This window comes from Equus asinus, chromosome 1 (assembly GCF_041296235.1).
Source record: "Equus asinus isolate D_3611 breed Donkey chromosome 1, EquAss-T2T_v2, whole genome shotgun sequence".
Classification (NCBI taxonomy): domain Eukaryota; kingdom Metazoa; phylum Chordata; class Mammalia; order Perissodactyla; family Equidae; genus Equus; species Equus asinus.
In genome coordinates, this window is record NC_091790.1 from 118,694,409 (window position 1) to 118,720,277 (window position 25,869).

At 40.3% G+C, this 25,869-nt stretch overlaps 1 protein-coding gene across 11 annotated transcripts in view; it reads left to right on the forward strand.

Moving 5' to 3' along the window:
• The first annotated feature begins 977 nt into the window (after positions 1 to 977).
• Positions 978 to 25,869, forward strand: part of ADGRG6 (adhesion G protein-coupled receptor G6) — a 133,779-nt gene continuing 108,887 nt past the window's right edge. For 4 of the 11 annotated variants that reach the window (XM_070506363.1, XM_014854869.3, XM_070506367.1 and 1 more), the window contains exons 1-2: positions 2,124 to 2,430; positions 9,793 to 9,893. In XM_070506363.1, the coding sequence (XP_070362464.1) occupies positions 2,429 to 2,430; positions 9,793 to 9,893 (103 nt within the window). In that variant the 5' untranslated portion in view covers positions 2,124 to 2,428. Of the gene's footprint in view, positions 1,010 to 2,123; positions 2,819 to 9,792; positions 9,894 to 25,869 lie in introns of those variants that run through there. The other 7 variants (XM_070506332.1, XM_070506373.1, XM_070506355.1 and 4 more) reach the window with 6 other exon arrangements.

Genomic DNA, 25,869 nt, shown 5'->3' on the forward strand with positions numbered 1-25,869 from the left:
GCCTGCTGGCCTCCTCTGCAGACTTTGGACTCACACCTCCACAATCATGTGGGCCAGTTTCTTAACTTTGTGTACATGTTTGCATCCTGTTGATTTTGTTTCTCGAGAGAACACTGACTAATCCAGTTATTTCTATTTCTTTGCCCTTTGTTTCCTGGTTTCTTCTAGCTCTAAAATGCGATGAGTGGAAAAAGTACAAGTACCAGCTTGCAAGCATATCACTCTCCAGTCAAGCCTTCAGATAAGACCACAGCCTTAGCCAACCCCTTCACTGCAGTCTTGTGCGAGACAATGAGCTAAGTTGCACTCAGTTTCCTAAACCTGAAAATTGTGAAATAACAAATGTGGTTGCTTAAAAAAAATTAATTGTGGAACTTAAGTTTCCTTAGGACAGTCTGGGGCAATGGGTACTGAGTTGAATTGCAAGACTTGGGTGCTTCCAGCTAGTCTGTGCAGACCTCCCATCGCAGGGTCGCATTTCCCTATCTGTAATACCAGAGGGTCAGATAGAGGGACTTTTTTCCTTAAGTGCTACAATTCAATGTCTCTATTAATCATACCACTTATTCATCAAAATAAACAGTGATAAAAGTCACAGGAACACACCCTGGCATTTCAGGCATCTGGATTTGGTGGCAGCGGGCCAGCTTCCTTTCTGTCTGTGGTTGTCTGTGCTTAAATCCGGCTCTACTGCTTTTTTCCCACCCCAACAGCTCTCTATCAGTAGCCAATCAATGTTATATAATTTTTTGGCCCTTCTGTGTGTGGCTGTGCATGCGTGCATGTGTGTACATGTTCACAGTTCAAGCTGGACTCCTCTGGCTCTGCATGTGTGTACACTTCTGGCATCTGAGGTCTGCCTCTAGCATTTTGTGGATTAACTCTGGCAGTGCAGAAGAGGAAGGGAACTTCTTTTCTCTGTTCTCATCTCCAGGGAGGCGTGTCCAGATCCCCTTGCCAGGCAGCTGCCTTATAGGAGCACTGGAGGCCAGGTAGCTGACTTTCCTCAGTGAGTAACTGGATTTGCATTTGTAAATCAATCCTGCTGAATAAAATGTTATGAGAACATCTTCCCAGCCCCTGTTAATACCCCTTCATTTGTTTGTGATACAAATTTTTTTTTAAGGTGTGACTTGTCTAGCCCTGTCCCTGAGTCCCAGTAAAGCAGCAGACTGGATTTCAGGCAGGAGGGTCCCAGGCCAAATTGTGGAGCAGGCAGTCTGTCACTATCCTGCCAAGTTTTGCTTTCCTGAATCCCTCTGTACCCACTCTCAGACCCCTGAGGGTGTTTCCACCTCACATCTTGAGACACCCCCACCCCCCAACCCCGGCCCCCCTAGCTTCTTTCCAGAAAAGATTTGAATGACTCAAACTAAGGGCAATGGCAAAGGTTTAAAGTGTCACCACTCCCTGGGGTATTTAGATGCATTTATACAGAAGACAAAATTCTGAGCCAAAAGGACGAATCTCTAGTTGTGGAACTACGGGTGTCCACGATCAGTGGGAGAAGGGGAGCGGGTGTATCTTTGTGGTGGGCGCGGAGGTGGGCATAGGTGTACTGCAACCTGCACCTGTTCAGTTCCTCTTAAGTCTAGCCTTCATCCTTGTTTGGACCCGGGCTTCTTGGGGGACTGTCTCCCCCCGATCCCTGCAGAGCCCAGGAGATGTGCTGATGGTACCGGGTGGCTGAATGTGGTCTAAAGACAGACGGGCTCTCCCTTCACTCCGATTATTAGGGGGGAAAAAAGAAAGAACAAAAGAAGGAAGAGGAGAGAGAGACAGACAGACAGATGAGAGGAAAGGAAGGAGAAGACAGAAGCCAGGCATGTGGCCGACGGCCCCCGGCGGGCGGGGAGGGGATGCTCGCCTGCCGCCTGCGCTGCGAGCTGCAAATTCCCTGCGCGGAGGGAGGGTCTCCCGGACTCGGGGCGACCCCGGGGCTGCCCGTCCCCGCCCGCCTGGGAGCCGAGCGAGCCCGGCCCGCGGTCGCGGGTGGGGCCGCCGCACCTGAGCCCCGCGCGGGCCTCCTGGCGGCGGAAGGGCGGGCGGAGGGCCGGCGCCCGGGGGTGGGGTGGGGGGACGGCCCGGGGACCACGTGCGGCCGCCGCCCGCCGAGGGCCCCCGAGCGGCCCCGGAGCCGCCCGCCCGCCAGGGCGCCAGCGCGGACGCAGCCCCGCGGCCCGCCCGCACTTTCCTGAAACTTCGGCAGGAGGGACCTGCCGCCGCGGTTGGCGCGGGAGCCCCGGCGCGGCCCCCCACCTTGCGCCGCCCCGCGCGGGCGGAGCGGCCCCGAGCGCTGATGAACAATCCAGAAAGAGCGTGAGGGCAGGTCCGCCCGCGGCGCGCCGGGCTCCCAGGGGAGCCGCAGAGCCCGAGGACGTGGAGATGATCGCGCGGCCCCAGAGGACCCCTGCGCAGTAATGCCAGCATGTAAGTCTCCCCGCCGAGCTCGGAATTCCTTCACACCTCCACCTGTCCCTCCCCACCCGCAACGGGAGGCTTTTGTCAGGCCCTCAGCTGCATGGACCCAATAAACCGGTTTGTCTTCAGCTTGCCCCCCGAGGCGCTGAGGGGTGAGCTGGCATTGCCACTCGGAGCTGTGACATGTGTGCGCGGCTGACTTTCTTTCCAGCGAGAGGTAGCCCTCACATTTGGGCGGCGGAAAGCCGAAGAAGGAGGGCAGAACTTCAAGAATGGGGAAAACGTGTTTTCGATTCAAATTAAACAAGGAGTAACAGGCAAGGCTCCTCCGTCCAGGGGCCTCGCCCTGCCAAGAAAGCGCTCTCCTGGACCAGCACGGGGGGCTTGGAAGGTACTGGTACGCTGACAAAATGTTGACTTTGCACATTGTCACCCTCGACTGTAGAAGTTATTCTTGGATCTTTGGGTGGTTTGAGTGGCTAAAAAGGAAAAGCGCGCTTTTGAAAAGGTTCTTGGTTCTACTTTGTACACTGTAATTAAGGAGTGTGTCATTTACGCGATAGGATCCGTGAGGTGACTTCTGGAGAAGGAGAAGCGGGGAGGTATAGGGCGATTAGTGGTCAGAGAGACCTAATAGGTTTTGCTTCTGTGGAATTGTCATCTGCGTGGTGAGGTCCCTCAGAGCCACCCTGAGAAGGGGCCAGCGAGCACCGCCTGGCCTTCCACAGTGGAAGAAAGGTGGTTCTCGAAAGGGCCACGCTTATTTTGTGGCTAACTCAGAAGTTCCCTTTTTTTTGTATGTAATTTTCCCTCTGTTATTTAACCTTGGGCAGGTAGCCTGATAGTCTGCTCCCTTCCACTAATACACAAGAGTTTCTAGAAATTGAGATTTACCCTCCCTCCCCCACCTACAGGAACCTTATTTGAGTATTTCCACTTCACTTTCGTCTTTCAGTTTACTACCTGGGAAAAGACATGCCCCTCGGGCTGGTCTTGCCCTTCCCTGCCCTGCCCGCCCCCTCCCCACCCAGCACACATTTTTAAAACAGGAAAAAGAGTAGTACCCACAAGCCTAGCGGCCTGCGGCTCTGTTCCTGGTGGTGAGCAGTATAATTAGAAAGGACCCACTTATTTTTATTGAAACTGTATGTGAAGTAATTCCACACCTGTGAATTTTAAGGTTTTATTTATGCCAGTGGAATCCGCAAGGTATAACCTGAAAGAATTTATTTTGGGACGCAGCCAGCAGTCTCATATAAGACTTGTGCTCACAGGGGACACATTTGAATGAATGTGGGTTTGTTTTAAAACTTCAGTTTTTCCTGAAAATATAGTAGGCTTTTTAACAGCAGATGTTTGTCTAGCTTCATTTCAGCTTTCCTAGGTAGATCTTGTGGGGGGAAAAAAGCATGTTACACATACGCAAAAAATATGGATAACAGTTTTTAAAATAAAAGATGTGAAACCGATCAACAGGAATGTAAAAATTTCCTAATTATGAAATTAAGTTATATAGTCCATTTGAATTCCACATGATTTAAAAATCTTATGTCATTATAGGGTAAAAGCAAGAATATTTAATCACATGAAATATAGTTTAGTACCCTGATTTGAGTTTCTTTATTGAGCTATTTTGACTGAAATTTTTTCCATTTCTTGCTAGATTATAACTATTTTTTTCCATTTTGCTATGTATAATTCATATGGAATGGTTTAAGATGATCTGACACTCTTTTTAGATATTAAGTATCTTAGAATATATTGAAGTTATACCAATCTTTCCAAGGTAAATATTCCTACTATCTTATTTAAAAGTGTTAAAATGAGGAACGTAAACTATATTATCTTTTAAATTTTAATAGATTCAAGTACACACTCTACTTAAGTATATTGTCTGCCTACTATGTGGAGAAAGAGTATTTATATATTGTTACACTCAAGTTTTGAAATTCCGGACTTTGTAAATACATTTTGGAGTTGTAGTGACTGCGTATTTTTCATACCCTAAGAAATTTAATAGATTTAGCAAGACTTGCATTAATTGGTCTCAAGCTGCATGAAGCCACTGTTCCGTTTATGGCTTATATAAATTACATGACATTGTGCTTTTCCAGTGTGAATGGTGAATGAGGCTATTGTCTCTTGGCTTATGGGAAATATTAGAAGCTTGTAGTTTTACTGCATAACTGGACACATCCCTCTGATTTCTGGAAATAATGATTTGAAAGAAAGTCAGTTTGTATATTAAAAATCAACTGACAACTGCTTCCTTAAACCTGACTGTTTTTCTAACTGCCCATATCTTACAGAGTTTACATTTCCGATGGGATGATTAAAAGTTTCTGGGGATTATTTAGACTTTAGACTAAATAGAAGAAGACTTTGTTCAATGTGTGTGGCATGCTTGGGCAAAAACCGTGTCTTTCCATTTGCATTTCTAATTGGATGACATTATTACATCGTCTACACTGGATGACATTAAGATGCACGCTGAGTGACTGGGCTGATAACGTTTAAAAGGCATTTCACTAGTAACAAAAAATGCCAATAAAATGTGAGTGCGGCTACCTGAGTATCATCTTGGTTTCCTTTGTAAGCATTACTCAGGATGGAATTATTTGGAATGCCTTAAGGAAGACTTCAAGATTACTGGATTTAAAACGTTTATAGCAAGTGTAACAAAGGCTTAACATATTTAGTATAGAATTGATTAAAAAAATCACAAATCAGTAAGAAAAATATTTACATTGTAATAGAAAACTATACAAACGACTTGAACATGCCAATACAAATAAAGGAAATCCAAATGAGATGCCACTTTTATCAAGCTGGCAATGATTAAAGCAATAATAATCAACATAGTCATGTGCTACATAACAACATTTTGGTCAACGATGGATCGCATATACGATGGTGGTCCCTTAAGATTAGTACCATATAGCCTATGTGTGTGGTAGGCTGTGCTATCTAGGTTTGTGTAAGTATGCTCTGTGATGTTAACACAATGACAAAATCGCTTAAGCACGCATTTTTCAGAACATAACCTTTCTTTAAGTGACACACAACTGTAGTGATGAGAGTGTCATGAGATAAACATTGACACACTTCAGTAAATGTGTTTGTGTGTATTTAACTTTATTTAGAAATAGTTTTAAACCTACAGAAAAGTTGCAAGAATAATACAAAGAATACTTGTATACTCTTTATGCAAAATCATTTAATGTAAATATTAACCCCATTTGTTTTCTTTCCTCTCTTCTTCCCTCCGCCCGCACTCTCTGTACACACACAGACACACACACACACACACACGTAATTTTTTCCCTGGACCATCTGAGAGTAAGTAACATACATCAGGGCTTCAAGGTTTACTTTCTAATTGAAATTTTTATTGAGATATTTGTAGAGTCACATGCGGTTGTAAGAAGTAATACAGAGAGATCCCACCCACATACCCTTTACTCAGTGTCTCCCAGTGGTAACATTTTGCAAAACTGTAGTACAATATCACAATCAGGATCTTGATACAATTTACCTCTCTTTTTCAGATTTCCCCAGTTTTCATGTACTCTATGTGTCTGTGTGTTTCTCAAGGTTGCCTTTTAATTTCACTTATGGTCCAAGCCAGTTATGCATGTTACAGCTCAAGTGAGGGTCCAGATTTGTGCAGATTTGAAGAATAAACCTTTCTGCCTTTTTGAAGCGGGGGTGAATCCAATGAATAAAGAGCTAACTTGAGAAATAGAATAGCGCTTTCTTTTTTTATTCATTGCATAGGTTCAGGAACATGGTCTTTAACCAAAAGAAGAAATACAATTATAAGCAGCAGACTTGAACAAACTAGATTACCGTTCTTTTCACTCTGGAAGAATTCAGGTGTTCTCTGTGTCACTCCTCACACCCCTTTATGAAGCGATTTACCATAGAAATACAGTTGGGATGTGAAGAACAAAGCTAATTCTGACCGTTAATGGGATTAATACCATATCAGTTTCTCCACTAATTTCAAAATTTATTCACTAATTTCTCTTTAAATTGTGACTTTTAGCATCGCCAGTGGGAGTAAAGAGACGGAAGATGGTTGGTTTTGTAAATTATTTCAGTGATGCATTTGGGTTAAGTCATGTCTACAAGAGGTCATACCCACATTTAAAACAATTTCTATAAAAGGATTGTTCTAAAGTTTCCTGAGACAGGACTCGAGCATATTGTAAATTTTAGTTTATGCAGATTGAAAAGGAGAGAGAATTTGCAATAGAGGTACCTTGGTTTTCAAAAAGGACCGGTGACTTGGAAGCCTGGTGACACAGGGGGTCTTTTGTCTTTGCCACCATCGATTATGCGATCTTGAGCAAGGAGTTTAGCATCATAGTTTTTTCCACCTGTGAAATGATGTCCTATTGTGTAATTTTTAGCTTCTTTTCTGGTTATATAAGTCTATGACTCTCTTTTACTTAAAAATATTCTTGCTCTCTCCTCTAGAACTTTGAGGCCACAACCCTAGTGACAGATTGTACTATGTTTTCCATAGTTCCCATTCAGAACCTTAGTAACCCTATTTTGGATTTTCCATTCCTGTGAGAAAGTTGTTTACGTCTCAGGGATGTGTCTTTGCTAAGTGATCCCCTGAGAAGACACACTGTGCTTTCCTTCCTCTGTTCTATTCTTAATTTGTTTGTTTCTGTTCTTTGGTAAACAGTGAAGGGATGAAAGCTGGCGTGTCTTATGGTTTGTGTTTGGTTACAGGCACTTGCCCTGTCCTGGGTTCTTTTCTGTGTGGATTGATGGTGCCCTGAGGCTGGCAGGCGTCAAGCGCTTGGTAGTCCTTTGTGCTATCATCTGGTGGCATTGCAGGCTGCCTTTGTAAAACAGCTTCGGGACTGGATATGGAACCCATAAGTGTCGGAACCTTTTATAACAGAAGAAAGTTGTGTGAGCACTGAAAATAAACAGCATGAGTGTTGCGAAGCTAATGACCGTGATTCCCTGGGTATTGTTTGGAGAGCGTGTGACCTTAAGAGGGTCCACTATTCACACGTTGATAAAGGAGGATTGTCATGTGCCATGAAGATCTCGAAGCTGGGAGTTCTCTTGGGCTGATCCTCTCTTCTGTTAATATCCATAAGGCTGGCAGCCGAGCGTGATTGGTCTGCCCCCTTATTTCTCTGGGCCTCAGTTTTCTCCTCTGTGAAATGTGGAGGTTAGACTTCGTCTTTGTCCTTCTCAGCCCTAAACTTCTTTGACTGTGTAATTGTGCTTTTGTCTTCGAGGCATACTCTTTCATCCCCAGCGTGAATGGGGAACGCCTCATTCATCCAGCATCAATGGGAAATAATTGATGGGTGCAAAAATAATGGGTGGATAATATCCTATTTGCAGAAGAGGAAAAGGCTCACAGTTTAAGCAGTTGCCCCCAAAACCACACAGTAAATAGAGGCCCTGGCATGCAACTCTGTGCTGTTCCAGAGTTTGTATCCGTTATTACTGTATTATACTGTATTATAATGATACTGTGTCATTATTATCGTGACTTACTGTCACAGCTTCTCATGCGCAGTAACACTGCTCTTAATTGCAAATATTTTGGGCAGATAAATTTGAAAACATACCTTCTGTGCCCATCCTCTGCTTTACATGTGGGCCGCCTGCCACAGCACGGCTTGACAAGTGGTGCGTAGGTCCACACCCAGGATCTGGGCCGGCGAACTCCAGGCCGCCGAACCAGAACGTGCAAACTTAACCGCTACGCCACTGGGCTGGCCCCCTTAGCCTTGTTCTAGTTTAGAATTGCCGTGAGGAGCTGCACGATGCTGGAACTTCTAGTTTGGTGAATATAAAAACGTGGCCCGAATAGCAGGCAATCCAAGCTTCTGTATTCGTGGCAGGCATGAACACATCATCCATTTCCTTTCTGTTCCCAAGTGACCCCAGAAGTAGCCACAAAGTCAGTTGATTGGTGTTGGCTTACTGTTTGTCAAGTGCTTGCCGAGCGTCAGGCACTGTTCTTAAAAGACATGATCTGATTTAATCCATCCAGCAACTCTGTGGACCAGGTACTATTGCTGTTCCTGTTTTACAGATGAGAACAGGAGGCACAGGTGGTCAAGTAAATTTCCCAAGGGTTGCTTAGTTGGTAAGTAGCAAACCCTGGTCTGGCTGACTCTAGAGTTTGGTCTCTGCTGCTTAGCTGATCTCGAACAGTGGAAGACTCTAGCAGCAAAAGGTTGAAAATGCGCTTGAGGCAAGTGCAGGACTCATTCGATGTCTATTTTTGCTATTTGGGATTTCTCTTCCTACTTTTCTGGTTTTCTGTTCAATATTACACGTTTGACTCCAGATAAGCAAGTTTCAGGTAAAGAAGATCTTACTATGACTGGAAAGCATCTTATTAGTTGTCCTTCTTTTAAGAAATAAAGTGACTCTCGATTACCGCTTATGGCCGAGGTGACTCCCTTTGGGGGTTTTAAGATCTGGAGATTTCTTACTGCTACTCAACAGTCTTCTTGCCTCATGACTCTCCTGCTCACCAGTCCGTTTCTGGTCCCTTTTGGTGACTGACTTTTATTCTTGCTGCCCCCTTCACTGGTTTGCCTCTTTTGATGGGGCTGAGTCAATGAAAGGTGTCATACCACTGTTCTAAGGCAAGATAACGTGGATGTTCCTGTCTAAATCATTATTAAGTATAATTTTGAGTTTAAAGATGAATTGTACCGAGAATTATTTGAGAGCTTTCAAGGTACCGCCCGTCCATCTAATGTCATTTACTAGTTTCTACAATACTTAGTGTTTACTAGCCATTTGAAAACGTTGATGGCCATTGCTGTATATGAAGAAGTTATTCTTTTTGGATGTTAATGACTCAGTGCTTCATTTTCAAGGAAAGAAGAGAATTTGGGCAATTTAGTTTCAATAATTCCATTTATAAAGCAGCAGATGCTATCAAATGAAGACATTTCCTTAAGGTCTAAAGTTCTGGGAGACTATGGAGGAGGTGGATAGAAACATCCTCTTGCTACCCAGGTGTGCATGTGACTGGTGATGCTGAAGGCTGAAGCTGAAATTGCTTTAGTTTTTAATAAGTTATTTTTTTTCTTGAATTATCTGAATATTTCCCCATCATCGGGCAGAGGTCACCTATTATATAGTCTCTGATAAGGAAGGTGCCACCAGGTGGCAAATAAAATAAATGGATTTTTTCTTTTGCCTACTTAGCTTAAAGGAGATAGTTTATCGTCTTTAAGATGCCTTCTGTATTCGGAAGCCGACTGAGGAAGGTTCCTATTTTTCAGTCCTTGCTGGGAACCGATGCCCGTGTTGTCCTGATGCCTCACTGAGAGTCAGTGTCCTCATGGGTGCTCTCTTCCCCTGCAGGATGCTACCCTCAGGCCGAATGTGGAGCTGTCACTGGAAATGGAAGCCAAGTTCTCTTTTGTTCTTCTTTGCTTTATATATCGTCTGTGTTCCTCACTCAGGTGAGTAAGACTCTTTCTTTTTTGAATCCCAAATTTTGATAATGATTCCCTTGCCTTGAGGCTGAGCGTGTTACTGACTTAGGGTGCCCTGACTTCATTTGTCGTCATTTCTTTCTCTTTCTGTCCTTTCAGGCTTTTTCTGTTCATGGCCTCTCATTCCTCTTGAATTCTGTGTGAAAACTGTTCCTTTGATCATTGTTTTATCTTCTAATGATTTTATTTCTTTAATCTTTGTTGCATTTCTTTTAGTTTTATTTATTTATCTAGCCCATATTGAATGATGAGATAGCTGCATACCTGACATTAAGAAAGTGCTAGCTGTTTCTTCTACTATTGGATAAATATATAGTACGTAGTTCTCTCTCCTTTTAAAGTTTTCAAATAGTTATTTATGGAAAGTAAATTTAAGCTTTACTGTTTTTATTTATCTTGATTTTATTACTACGTTGCAGTATGAGAGAAGAATTTGAAATGTGTTTAGACCATTAAGTTTATTTAGTTGACTTGATTTGAAAAATTAATTTTAATTGTAGTATTTGGGGAGTTAAAATATCTAATTTTTGTAATTACAATTTTTTTCCCTAAACTTTGAAACAAGATTCCTTTAGCCATTGTTGAAAGCTAAATTTTCTATAAACAGCTAATTAAATGAATAAGCCAGTGAGAACCTGAGAAATGTGAATGATGTTTAGAAGTAAACTGTTTCTTCATTATCTGGTTTTGTTACTGAGCAAACTGAATTGCTCTTGTCTATTTTGTTTTACTTTTTTTACTGCTGTTTTCAGTTTATTATATTTTCCTTTAGAATAAAATCATTACTCATGAGTCTTATGTATTATTACTTGGGATTTATTTGATTTTGTACGTTCCATATTTATAATATACCTGTAAGTTATTATAAATAATACATTTAACAAATCGTGGAAATAGATTGCTAAAATTGTTTATTCATGGATCAAGAAATTCAGCTTGTATTTAATATATAAATACTTTTTTCCAAGCCGTCAAATATTTTAAGAGTTTCAGCTACTTTGGAAAATCCCTGGCACTTGTTTTAATGACTTCAAAACAAAACTGATCTTTGAGTGAATTTTTTGTGTCTTTGTTTCAATTTCATTATAAAGTCTCTCTTTCTGTTACTTTCATTGCCAGAAAGAGGAAACAGACTTGTAAAGAGATCTGAAAATTAAATCTACATTGTATCTTTATGATGTACAGTGTTGAACTATTTCTTAACTTTCGAAAGTGATCCTTCAAGAACCAATTACGCAATGTAAAATAAGTTAGGAGACTGAAATTAGTTGAGGTCTATTTGCTTTCATTTTTGTTAGGCCATGGTCTTTGTAAATTTTCAAGGCTTCTCCAAACCTTAAATTGGGACTTTTAATTTTAGATGTCAACATTTTAATTGATATATGGACATTCATTATTTTAATCACTTGAGTAAATGAAATGAAACTCATGTTTTTAGACCAATTAAAAGGAGTCAACTGGCCAGGGACTAGAGCGAGGCAAGAGAAACTCCTAGGGTGCAAAATTTAAGGAGGCCCGTGTTCTCAAGGGTGTGGGAATCAGAGTACTTGCAGTTGTTTTTAAGTTACCATCTGACACAAGAAATCTTTGAAAAAAAATTCTTTCACTCCCCAACACTTGCCCGGTATCATGTAAGGCTTTGGGACAGATGCTTATCTGCTTACTCATACAGCCAGAGCATTTTGTATCTATAGATCTGTAACCATGACTCACCTAAAATGCCACCACCTCACTCATGAGTGTCTGAACTCACAGAAATACTGTAGGGATTGTTACTGGCGTGTCCATGTGAAGTTTTTGCCTTATAAGGTAACTCAGGGTAGAGTTCCTTAAAATAATGCATATTAAAACTTAAGATATATCTAAGTTTTCAAGTCCTGTCTTTAAATCATGGTGTAATACCACTATATTTTTGAAGACCATTTAGTACTTACCTGTGATGTGATGTCTCTCTATATACACTCTTTCACTTCTCTGGATGACCCCGAGGTGACCTTATGGAGTCCATGGCTTTAATTGGCATCTTGCTGCCGGTGTCTCTTAAATCCGTTATCCTCAGCCCTGGCTCCTTCCTGGACCCTGGAGTCACCACTTGGGCTGTGTATCCTCATGTGTACTTGGATATATAATAGATGTCAAACTTCACCTGTGTAGACAAGACTCTTGATTCCTACCTCCTATCCCAAATCTGCTGCCCTCTCAGTCCGTGCCAGCCACCCCACTACCATGCTATTTTCTCTGCCCTTACAATTTTCTAGACTCATTGGCCTTGCTATTTTTTGACCATACCTTCTAGTACTCTCTTCTTCCCAATCTACACATGGCTGGTTCTTTTTTGACACTCAGATCCAAATAAGCCTTCCTATACCCCCATTCAAAGGAACTCTATCATCGCGATCATCTTACTTAAAGAGTTATAATCTGTACATTGTGGTTGCTCTCTTGATTGTTAATGTTTTGTTCGTTTAACTGGATAGCTAGGTGGGAGGGTTGGCAAAACCTCTTTTGATTGTTAAGATTGGCACTTAGTTCAGATGATTAAAAATTAGAATCTTATAGTTTAATTTGGATAACATCCATAGTTTAATTCATGTAATGGAATTGCAATAAGTCTCCCAGTAAGTGAGTTAACATTTTTGTAGTTTCATGGAGCATTTACAAAGCAAATAGTATATAAGGTTTGTGCCCTTCAAGATTTTAAAAGGTAATGTACAAAAAGAGCTCATTGTTTCTTGACAAGTGATGAATATAATTTTTAATAAGAACCACAATAAAATAACAGCCAAATATTTAAACTGGTCCCACAGAAGTGCAGATTACAGAATGTGATTGTTTTTTACCCACTGGCTTGACAATAGCCAACCTGGTGGTCTAGTGGTTAAGATTCTGTGCTGTCACCTCCGTGGCCTGGGTTTCATTTCTTGGTCAGGGACGCACACCACCTGTCTGTCTATCGATCGTCATACTTTGGCAGCTGCATGTTGCTGTGATGCTGAAAGCTATGTCACCAGTATAGCAAATACCAGCAGGGTCACCCAAAGTGGCCAGATTTCCCTGGAGCTTCTAGACTAAGACAGACTAGAAAGAAGGACCTGGCTACCTACTTATAAAAAAATTGGCCATGAAAACCCTATGAAGAGCAGAGGAACCCTGTCTGATACAGCCTCAGAAGGTGAGAAGATGGCGCAAGAAGACCTGGCAGGGTTCCACTCTGCTGTATGCAGGGTCACTAGGAGTTGGGATCAACTCTCTGGCACTAACAACAAAACTTGATGATGTTTAGAAAGATTGATAATGTTAAGTATTATCGAAGTTGTTGGGGCACGCACCAACACTGTTGGCTCTGTCTTTGGGGAGAGTAACTGGGCAGTGTGTATTCTTTTTCACCTATCATTCCCCCATATAGGCATCTATCCTATAGAAATAAAAAACGTAATAAATATATAGAGAAATATGTGCCAGTATGTTAACTGTAACAGCAAACAATTGGTAAAGATTCTAATTGTTCATCACCAGGGGAATGGCTAGACAGATTATTGTAAATTCATAGCGTGAGTGAAATACTGTGCAGTCGTTCAAAACAATGCAGTCAAACTGTGTATGTTGGCTTCAAAAAATGTTCGTGGTAATAATGTTAAATTGAAAAGCGAATTGTAGAACAATATAAGATTACCCCAGATTTGTAATAGGTTGTATTACAATACTGGAATGTGTTATGTGTAGAAATATGTTTGTGTAAGACTGTGTAAACATATTAATAAAACACGGAGTGACACATACCAGGCTTTAAAAAGGGTCATCTCAGGGTCATAGGTTGGAGCGAGAAGCGGGAAGGCAATGGAACTTTATACAACTCTGAATTATTTGCCTTGTTACAGTGAGCATGTATTACTTTAGTAATTTGGAAAAACAGAAAAACCTGATAAAATTCTTTGGGTTTTTTTTTTTTAAGCCACATTAAAAACATGGCCGGAGAGGCTGTCGAAGTGTATGAATGTTAGAGTTTTCTGTTAGTCATGTAACCATTACTCCTGGTCTTTCTTCCCTTGATAAGAATCTCTAAAAGGTGTTTCAGATAAGAACCTCTTTTTATGTGGCACGATGCCTCCTGACTCTGAAGACGAACGATGATTTCTCAAGCAGACAGCAGGTTATGGCTTCAAGGGGAGTGCAAAGCAAACAGCCAAGAGCCAGTGAATTCCTAAGCAACCACGCGGGAGCCTGTTTCCACACCGAGAGCTCAGTTGTGAGCACTGAGGGAGGAGCCTCCCTTCTCTTCCGAAAATTGATGACATGGCAATTATTTCAGAATCCACTGTCATTCTGGTGTCTGTGATGCGTCAACGCTGAAAGGGGAAAAGTTTCTGCAAGTACAATCTGGCCTCAGTTGTGTGCTTTCTAGCCCAGAGTGAGGCACAGTTATGGAAGGCAGGTGATTGGGCAAAGGGAATCTTGTGCCTTTTTTTTTGGTTTGTGTGTTAATTTTTTGTCATGATCTTAGATTGAGCAGTTATTCTGTAGTATCAATTACATTGCAATCTGTATTTAAGTGTTAGACATACCACTTTATACATATTTTAATAGTTGATCAAAAGGCTTTCAAATACATAAAAAATAATCCTTTTATAAATCGGCCAAGTTTTTTTTAGCCATTTTAGTGTTAGTGTGTCCTTAAAATTACTAAGTAAATGTATCTGAATGGTCAAAAATAAGGCTGTAGTTGTGCAAACTATTCTTATCACGTGAAGAAAGAGCCAGAATAACGATTGAGTGACTAACAGAAAATAGTACAATGATAAATGTTGTTGGGTTTTTTCCAGTCAGGGTCAAAGGCTCCAGATTACTGTCTGAGGCTTTCAGCTAAAGGGCTGTTTCCAGTGTACACTTTGATGAGAAGAGCCAGTTTGAACAAACAAACCCTAGAAAGTTGCTTACAAAACTTTCTTTGAGACATCTTCCTGGATAATTTCCTTCATATAACTTTGAGAGGATCTGAATATGATGTAGGTAAACCTGGAATCCTACATTGGGGTCATAAAATCAACTACATAATTGTGGAATAGAGTTGACTTATCTTGTCACGACAGTGGCCATTTCAAGTGACTAAGCAGTGTCAGGGGCCACTAATGAAACTGACCCCACTGAGACAGTATTAGGAAGAGAGGGATGTCAGCCAAGAGTCCTACCCCACACTAGCCAGATCATACTCATCTCCAGGCGTGGTAGTCATCCTGTAGAGAGAGTTAGTAAACAGTATCTAGACCAGGGGGATCAGTATGGTGCTGAGTCTCCAGTAATCTAAGGAATGTATCAGAGCGTCTCTGTCTACGCTGTGTTATGTGAAGCCTCTGTGGGGGTGGGCCTCAGCTGTGGACTCACATCCTTGTGTCAGCCACAACATTGTTGCTTTTGTGTAACAGTTTGTTTTTTAAAAAAGTAAAAATCCTGCTGAATGAGAAAATCAGAGAAATGGCATACTTTAGAATAGTGAAGTCAGTCAGCGTAAGATAGCGGTTTTTAGATACTTGAAGTGTGGTCATTTGGATGTGATAGTGGACTTATCTTAAGGATCTCAAAGAGTAGGCATAGGACAATGGAGTTAATACTCTAAGTACCATGTGACTCTCCTCGAAATTGGTTGCTGAAAAATAAAACCAGCTATCCTTCAAATTCCAATACTGGAAATAAGGACCTGAAGAAGGAATCTTAATACTGAAGAGGAATTTGTGCTAAACCTTGAAGGCCTCCTCAGCCTAAGATTTAATCATAGAGTAGGTATGTGTGTGTGTTACACAATCTGGTTTTTTGATGTGCACATAGTTTTAATTGTTTTACCTCAAAAGTTGTATTCTGTGTGCATTTCCTTTCAATTTTAGCGTAGTTTTCATATGGAGCTAGAGATTGGGCAGGTAACTTTCTTGGACAAGATAAATCTGGGGAATTCTAGACTTTGGCAGGTACAAAATTTTCTGCCACTTTGAAATTAATAATTCTTTGAGTTTTCCTTCTCTATTCAGCAAGTAGAGTATGTGCTTTTTGGCACCATTCTTACAAAGATTTCGATATCATAGTATTCAGTAAGTAAAGAATGTGAAAAAGAACCAAGGAGAGAAAAAACGTATTCCAGATTTAATAAGTAAATATATTTTCCCGGTGGGGCAGCAGAGGAGGAGAGAATGGAGGTTAGATAGAAAGCATGTTAATCCCACAATGAGCGTGAAGTCACAGCGTTGTAAGCATCCTTTCCCCTCCACTGGACTAAGACAATTCACCGGAGAAGGAGACAAGGCCTTTTGCCAGCCCCTGGGTGGTGGCCATTGCCACTTCAGGTGAACCTTTGTGACCGTTTCCTAAACAAAAACCAGGAAAAACTCTCAGAGAGGAATCAAGTAGTCTGATGGGGACTATGTTACTACCATATTTCTGTAGTTAAGACTAGTTATCTTGATTTTTTTAAAAAAATCACTGAAAATCTTTACAGCCAATTAATCTTTTTAGATGAGCTCTTTTCTCATGGAAATAGTCTGAATTATGATGCATTTCATGTCAAAAAACCTTGGTTTACAGTCATTCCTACACCAGCTTCATTTTAAACTTGTGGTTTAGAAATGGTATACTTTTTAAAACATTACGAAATTTTCTTCAATAAATCAACTGGTATGAATCAAAAAAGATGCCTCCACCTCTAGTACATTCTGCCCCGAGTTTGGAGCTGCTAGTGTAGAGGAAGAAAAGAGAGGCAGTTTTCCCACTGGAGTTGAGGTGATGGATTATGTCAACCCACTTAAAAATCAATCTTGGGGCCGGCCTGGTGGCGCAGCGGTTAAGTGCGCATGTTCTGCTTTGGCGGCCTAGGGTTCGCTGGTTCGAATCCCCCGGATGCGGACATGGCACCGCGTGGCAAGCCATGCTGTGGTAGGCGTCCCACGTATAAAGTAGAGGAAGATGGGCACGGATGTTAGCTCAGGGCCAGTCTTCCTCAGCAAAAAGAGGAGGATTGGCAGCAGTTAGCTCAGGTCTAGTCTTCCTCAAAATAAAAAAATTAGAATCTTTTCTTCTCTTTAATTACAAAATTACGCTAATTACTATTATTGGTCTGGGCAAAGGTACAAGAATGAGCTAAAGCTCATACTTTTTCCAAATCCCCAAACAAGGATCCTTTTAGAAGATTCTTTACCTGGTTGAAACTTTAGATTAAAGAGTATTGTTAAAGTGAAATACAGATCTCAAAAAAAAAAAGTCTGGATGAGAATAATAGTCACTGCTTTGAGACACGTCCACGGTTCCTTCCTTTATTTATTTTTGCCTTAAATATATGCACAGAAATAGGGAATTATGTGTAATCAATACTGGCCCTTATTGGATATAAGTAACAGTTTGCGGGATCACTGGCTTTATCGAATAGAATTTTAAGGCAGAGAATGAGAGTTTTCTGGTCATAGTGATTTCAGTGGCCTCGGTGGTGGTGCTATGGGGGAAATAGATAGACTTTTAGAGAGATTTTGCCTCGGTATTGGGTTTTTTAGAGAACGAGCTGTAAGTATACACACTAAGGCATCGTGGAATGTGGCCCCCACCTCTTCCTGAATTCTCTTCCTCACACTGTGTGCACAGATCGTTCCCTGGCTGACTCGTCAGAGGTCAATATTAGCTTTCTACTTGGACTGCTAACCTCCTCTCTCTTAAGAATGGTAACCTGAAAATGCGTTACCTGTAGGAGGGTCATGACCAGAAAATTTCTGTTACAGTGCTGGTGAAGCGCTAGCATTTATGTGAACAGTGATGTTTGTGTTCTCCTCTCGGAGCCCTGCTAAGTTGATGGAGCGCTTCTCCCCTCCCCGTGGGTAAGCTCTGATGCTCTTGGTGCTGTTTGGTTAGGAGCCTCATTCCTTATCCTCTGACTTGCATACGTGTCTCACACACACGTTAGAAAGGTCTGCCTCATTCAGTAACTATTTCAGAAGAACCTTCTCTCTGAATTTGCAACCATTCCTTTTTTTTTAAATTGAGATATGCTTGACATATGACATTACATTATGCAGCTGTTTTTATGTTTAAGGGGTTGCTGCCATGGGGGAGGTTTGCAGTGAGGGTATAGAGAATGACTCAGATTGCTTTCCGAGCTGCCCTTCTGTGACTTTGGGTTTCCTTAGCAGGGTGAGTCTAGCAGATCTAAGGGTCAGGGATTCTTTGTGAGAGCACTTATAGTACTTATAGGAGTCCCAGAGAACATAGACTTAGTATTGATACTCTTAGATGCATTTAAAAGCTAAGGGCTATGTCACAATAATATCATCATAATGTTTGAGCGTTGTGTGTGTTGTGTTTGTGTGTGTTTGTGTGTGTATTTGTGTGTGTGTATCAGATATGTATGAGACTCTTTTCAAAGTCCTGGCTATGCAGAGCCAAATCATAGTCCTCAATGTCGAGTTTTAGTGTTGATGGGGAGACCGACATGAGAGAAATAGGAAGCCCTGTGATATGTGGTCTAATAGAGTTGCAAAAGTGATAACGAGGGATAACGGAGGCGATCTCAGAAAGGTTTCCATAAAGGAGGGAATGTTAAAATATGTCTTCTAGCAGGGGTGGTGAAAAAAATATTTACAAATTGGTATGGCTTTGTCCTTGACCATTTGGAAAGCTTTCCCTGCAATCAGGTTGGGTGGCCAGCTATATAAACTGCCGCAGCCGTGGGAGGGGTTTGTACACCATCAGCCCTGCTGGTGACAGAAAGCAAGACGATGGAAACGGACAGGGGCAAGGGCAAACCACGAATGTGTTGAAAATGATTTCGTGGAAGGAGCGATACTTTGGTTGCTAAGAGTTTCTGCAGAAGAGAGTAAGGACTGAAGTTAGACAGGTGAGCAGGAGGCGAGACTGTGGAGGAGGTCGCTCCAGGGGCTGTGCTGACAGGGCTGAATGAGGACTTCCAGCCCAGGAGGGGGGAGGGACGTGCTGCCACTACCTAAAATTCAATAAGATATGTGCAATCAGAAATGTATGCCAAAGAGAATAGAGGCTAAGAACTTCCCTAGGGTCATAGTCACGTCACTCAGTGGCAGAACTGTTTTTGTTTATTGAACTTGTAGTTTATGCTTTTTATCTATCATACGATTTTGTTTCAGAAATGGTAGGCTTTCTTTCCTCACTGGGGAGCAGCATTGCTATACATATTGAAAAGCTGGAGATGTTAATGGAACTTCAGGTGCACCCTGGAGGCCTTCTCTTTCTTGCTCAGAACCATATTTAGTTGCGACCAAGGGTTGCTGAATCTGGATCAGAAATATCTTCTTTATTAATAACTAATGCCTCCAAGGCTTTCATCTCCACCGGGTATTGTCTGAGCCCCTGAGTCATCTCCTTGTATCCAGTGTTTCTGTTAAACCACAGCTGACATCTTGCCCAGCCCTGGTTAAGTTCCCTGAAGATTCTTGTCCCCAGGATAGAGTCCACAGTCCTTAATTTATGTAATTTCACAGCTCCCTAGCCTTGTAATGCCCTATCACGTGCCTGCCAAATAGTAGGGTCTCAAATATTGAACGAGGACAAAAGTTAAAGAATTAACATATTTTTGCTAAGCACAATTGGGATTTAGCCATAGAAATGCAATTACTTAAGCAATTTGTGCTTAGTATAGGTACTATGTTGAGTTTTAAAAGCTAATAGGTCAACTCTTCTATCTGTTTGGAAGACCAGCTATTTGAGAGAGGAAATTTCATGAAACTTTGTGATAATTATTTGTGCCAAAAGAAAAAAGCGGTCACTCTAAATGAGCTCAATAACCAAAATAGTCTTTATTTTCACTTGCTGCGAGAGCTGAGCTTCTTGAGGAAACACGGTTCGTTTTTAGGGCCAGACTAATCTCATCACTATGAAAATGTACACTTAAGAAAAAATTTTTTTTGTTGTTGAAAATAGAAAAAATGGTTGCTTTCTTAAAATTCTTTCAGCAGTTGTACTCCTCCGACCTTTTCCATGGCTCTCCCATCATCACCTCTAGCTTAAGCTCATCTTGGTTTATACCTTACCCAGCCTAGTACACAAACATATTCAAGTCTTTTCAAAACTAAAATTTCACACCTCCCCTCGACTCTTCTGTTCTTTTAGGCTATCATTTTCGTTTGTCATTGTCTTCGTTTCCAAGTGTCTTGAAAGAGTAGTCTACATTTGGATTTATTACTTTCTCACCCTTAGAACATAGATGATTCTACTTTGTAGATGCATTGATGAGTATAATTTTGTGGTGTGTGTGTGTAACAATTATGTTATGGTTTTCTAAAGATCTCCTGGAGTCTTCCAAAGGGTTTTTATTTTTAAGAGCATTTTTTAAGTAGATGGAACATATTCACTGCAATAATTTGTTTGTTATTGAGAGGACAAGAAAACACTTTCTTTGTAGAGTCTGTTTTAGGATGAAGTTGCGTCACAAAATGAGATGACCAGTGATCTAGAATTTAGTCTGTTTACATTCAACTTTAGAATGCACACTTTTGCATAGAGTAATTGTTCCTTTCGGTGCCTCTGACTTCCCAGAAGCTTATGTTACTTCCTTTTTTTTCTCATTTCAATCAGATTTACATCCTGATTTGCCTAGTTGGTTCTGTTTCTTGTTCCTCTTTCTTTCCTTTCGAGTACTTTTCAGTATCCCCATCCTATCTTAAAATTTTCTATAACACAGGATATTTATTTCAAAGTGGTTGGTTTAAGCGAAACTGAAAGACTATATTCTCTGCCCCCTCTGTGTGCTGGCCTTTACTTTATACAACAACCTTTATTTTTGTTATAATTATATTTGAAAACACCATGAACTGGGAATTTCTGCCTAATTTACATTTAAAACTCCCATATGTAGGAAGTAGAGAAATATAAGATATAAAAATTTAGTGCTGTGGGTCACAATTTATTGTTTTGGTCAGAAAAGCAAATAGTTCATTAAACTATTTGTTAAAATAGGTTAAAAATCATCTAACTTCCAGGGCAGAATATATAAACTAAACCTATTTTGTTAGTCATATGGAAGTGAAAAATTAGATTTGAAATCTAATAATAAAATTGAACATGTGTAATTTTGTTTTCCCTATTACTAAAGGAGAACTTTGCGGTTTTTCAAAAGTAAGACCATAGTACCTGCTGAATGTTTGAAATTTAAGTAATCCTAGTCAGAAATAAAATCAGAAAGTATATTATGGGCTATTTCAGTTTAAAAATACGGGTAAATCCTGTATTGTTCAAGAGAAAAATGTGCCTTTGAAAAACATTCTTTAAAAACTTTAAACCTATGTTGGATTTTATTTAAACCTGAACTGCCCAGACCAGCTCATCAAGGCATTTGTCAGCGCATCTAAACTGATAACGAGAGTGAAAAAGTTGGTTAGCTGTCGATGGTTCTGCTAACCTGACTCGGGGTAACTCGATTGGTCAGTAACACGCGTTAAATGCTGACTCTGAAATACAGTTTTGGAAAGATGCAAAGATGTTCTTTTGCAGTCAGAAATACCTTCTCAGGGGCTGTCCTGGTGGCACAGCAGTGAAGTCCATGCACTCCACTTCGGCGGTCCAGGGTTTGCCTGTCCGGATCCCGGGCATGGACCTACACACCACTCATTGGTGGCAGATTAGCTCAGGGCTAATCTTCCTCAAAAACAAAAAAAAAAAGAAAGAAATACCTTCTCAGTGCGTCCTGGAGTTTATTCCTTGTGGGCTCCAGGTGGGAGGAGACAGTTACTACACGTGATGAAAACTGTTTGATCTTTTAGATTCTGTTTCTGGCAAAATTTGGCAGATGGTACTTACAAGTTATTACACTGGGTCGATTTTTGTTTTTCTGGCTGCATAGCCTAGATGTCACTTGATCAAAAAATTAACTTCAGTTTTTATTTATTCAACAGATGAATATGGCACAACTCTAATCGAAATTCTTCAGTAAGTTGAGAAAGGATCCTGTGAATTTGATTTATTTTACATTCTTCTCTTTCTGAAAATTTAATATATATTAGAATAGTAGGACTTTTTTGAAAAGCTAATATATTTTATATCTATCAAGCTTTGTCAAAGACTTTGACCAGTAGGAGCCTGTGGGTAACAACACATATGACTTTTCATTACAGAAACAGTTACAACAATAAGTTTTAAAGACAACCTAAATATCCAACAATAGGGAATTTGATAAATTATGGTATATTTACATGACAAAATGGTACATATATCCCTAACTTTATTTTTTCAAATGTATAGTGAAGTGGGATAAAGATGAAAATGTAATTGAAAAGAGCAGACATTAAATTATGAGTAGTAGGGTTTTGGAGTTTAAAAAAAATAAAAGAAATACAGTAAGAAAACAATCTGTGTGTTCTTAAGATTCAGGTATTTTCTTTTTCATCATATCTTTACGTTTCCAACAAAAAGCATGCATTGATTTCATAATAATATAAAGTCAGTGCATACTCATTCTTTTTATATTTTTATGTAAGGATGTGATTAAGCTGTTTGACTCATATTGATATATATTCACCATATATATACAATGCTCACTGGTTACCTGTGTATATAAAGTTCCCTGATCTAAGTCTATTGGTTAATATTTTTGCATAAGAAAACTGGCTTGAGCAGTGGTTATCTCACCTTGAAAACTGGAAATACCACTTCATCTCCGCTAGGTTGGCTAGAATTAAAAAGACTGAAAAATACTAGTGTTGGTGAAGATGTGGAAAGTTGGAACTTACATATGTTGCTGGAACAAGTGTAAAATTGTCCAACCCTTTTGGAAAATAGTTTGGTAGCTTTTTAAAAAGTTATATATATCTGTACACACACACACACACACACCCCTCCCCCCCAACGCTATCATTTAACAATTACATTATTGGTATTTATCCAAAAGAAATTAAAACATTTGTCCACAAAAGCTTCTGTTAGAATTTCATAATATCATTATTCATAATAGCCCCAACTGGGAAAAATGCAAATGTCCATCAACATGTGAATGGATAAACATATTTTAGTATATTCACAAAATAAAATAGTACTCTGCAAAAAAAAAAAGGGGGGATGAACTACTGATACATGTGGCAGCAAAACGGGGATCTCTAAAACATGGTGAACAGGAAGGGACATAGTTACACACTCGATGATTTTATTTACATGGAGTTCTAGAATAGGCAAAACTAAATGATAGGAATCAGAACAGTTGTTGCCTCTAGGGAACAACTGACTGGAAGGAAACAGAGTAAGATATACTAGGTTGGGGATGGCCCAGTGGTGTAATGGTTAAGTTCAGGTGCTCTGTTTCCATGGCCCAGGGTTCACGGGTTTGGATCCCGGGCATGAACCTACACACTGCTCATCAAGCCATGCTGTGGTGGCATCCCACATACAAAATAGAAGAAGATGGGCATAGATGTTAGTGACAATCTTCCTCAGGTGAAAAGAGGAAGATTGGGAATAGATGTTAGCTCAGGGCCAATCTTCCTCACCAAAAAAAAAAAAAAAAAAAAAAGATATACTGGGTTGATGGAAGTGTTCCAAATTTTGGTTGGGATGTAGCTACATAAGGCTATATACATCTATCAAAACTTGTTGAAGCACACTTAAAATCTGTGCATTTGATTGCATGTCAATTATACCTCCAAGAAAAACAATCTCAGCTAATTAGAAAAAATACTGATAGTAGTTGTAGGATGCAGTAAATAGGATTCCAATGCCCCAGAACTATCTGGATTTTACTAGCTACGTTAAGAATTAAACAGTAGCTTTCAAAAGCACAACTTCTTTGTTGTATTTGCTGGGGTTTTGTTTGTTTTGTTTTGGGGTTTTTTGGCCAGCAGGAAAGTAATATTTTACTGTATATAGATTAGTTATACTTATTCAGATAGTTTCAGTACTCAAGAATATTCTTTTTTCTGTGTGGGAGAAGACATTTCTGCAAAGGATGTAAACTTCACCTAGCTCAAGTGTAAGTGCCCGTTCCACCGTTCTCTAGCCTCTACGCACATTCAAAAGTTCGAGTGTCGTATCTTTGCGGCAGCTCTTTTCCTTGAGAGCTTCTTTCCTCCATTTAATAGAAACACATGCAGTGATCAACATACCATTTTTTCCTATTAGTTATATTTTACATACACATACTGGGTTTTGTTGTTGTTTTTTTTTTTTTGTAAAGATCGACCCTGAGCTAACATCCATTGCCAATCTTTTTTTTTTCCTTCTTCTTCTCCCCAAAGTCCCCCAGTGCATAGTTGTATATTCTAGTTGTGGTCCTTCTGGTTGTGCTGTGTGGGACGCCACCTCAGCGTGGCCTGATGAGTGGTGCCAGATCCACCCAGGATCCGAACCGGCAGAGCCTGGGCCTCCGAAGTAGAGCATGTGAACTTAACCACTTGTCCATGGGGCCGGCCCTGGGTTTTACTTTTTAACTAAGACATTATGGGAGATATATTGTATTTTTGGCTTGTTACCATTAATAAAAATAAAGATAAAAAAGGGTAGTCTGGGAAAACTCACTCCATTTTTTGTCGTTGTTGTAAGCACGCTTTTCTTTCTGTTTATTTTGTTTTATCTTAACAGAGCTGTTTATAATTTACTGTAAAGTGATTTGTACTCATTTCACAAATGCGTGGTATTTGTGAAAAACTCCACAAGTCTTTTTGTAAATTTGATTGCTCAGCAAATATAAAGTATGAACCAGAAAGTAAATTTTAATCAAACACTTGAAAATTCCAACCTAGAGTAGACGCAGCACCTGGTGAGTAGTTTCTGAGGGGTTATTTGTTCTGCCCTGGATACTGACTTGAGAGGTTTACATGGGTAAATACTGGGTTGAAAGCATCAGTCAAGACAGTCTCATTTCTGAAGACGCACCTGCTGTGAGTGTACCCCTGGATAAAGGTCACTGTTTGCCTGTGAAGGGTGTAGTGAGAATGTGGCCATTTATTGAAGCAAAATAATGGGACCCATAATCATCAACTGTTAATAACAAGATCCCAGATGATGCACAGATTGTACAAAAACATCTCTTGAAACTGAGAATATATCCTTATCAGATGGACAATTTGAGGAAACACTCTGTATGATTCAGTAAATCCAAACAGGGAAAAGTAGTATAATTTCATACTTCAATAAATATTACAAAAAGGTGAAGCTCAATTTTTACATCTTAAAGTCTGATCTCATTTCTGGATTTCATCCAAGTTTAAAATTAAGCTGATTTAGCAGATGTTTTGCTGTGCAGGACCTGTGCTAATAGAGATAATATCTTTGGCCTCAGCCGTGGAATAGGACAACCTTTTATTTTCTTAAAAATCTTCACATATTGTAAGATACTGGCAGTCCTTTGAAACCAAGCCTACATGATAAAGAATAGGGGGAATTTAATGCCTCATCAGTGATTTTTAATTTTGATTCCTTTACGGCAGAGAGGGACTGCTTGTAAAGTGATCTGGACACAGAATCCTTTTTCTGAGTTTTACTACCAGTCATTAAAGGTCTTGCCCATATCTAATGGCACAGCTGTTTTTATTTACCTTTACAAGAAAACTTTCCTAACCATTCAGCTAAGTTTTCGTAGACCCCTATATCCTTTTGCTTACATATTTTTGTTGGTTCATGTAAAATACAATAAACTTTGTAGCTGGAATATGAAGTAGATCTAGCAAAAAAAGTCTAGGAACAAACATAATCTTATAAGCAGAACTCAACTAATGGGAGCAACTGTTCACAGGAAGATTAGCTTTGAATATTCAGCTTGCTGTGTCATTCGGTGTATTTTATGGGAGGCAGTCCTGAGTAGGTTAATCTGGGGTTGGTTGGAGAGCATCTCGTGGACCTCCCTGCAGCAATCTCAGCTCTTCTTCAATCTAAGCTGCTTTTTCCTGGCTTCAGTGTGTCACTAATATCATCATTTTTCTTCCCTCCAGAATCGGAATTTCAAAGATAGCGTTGACTCCTCCAT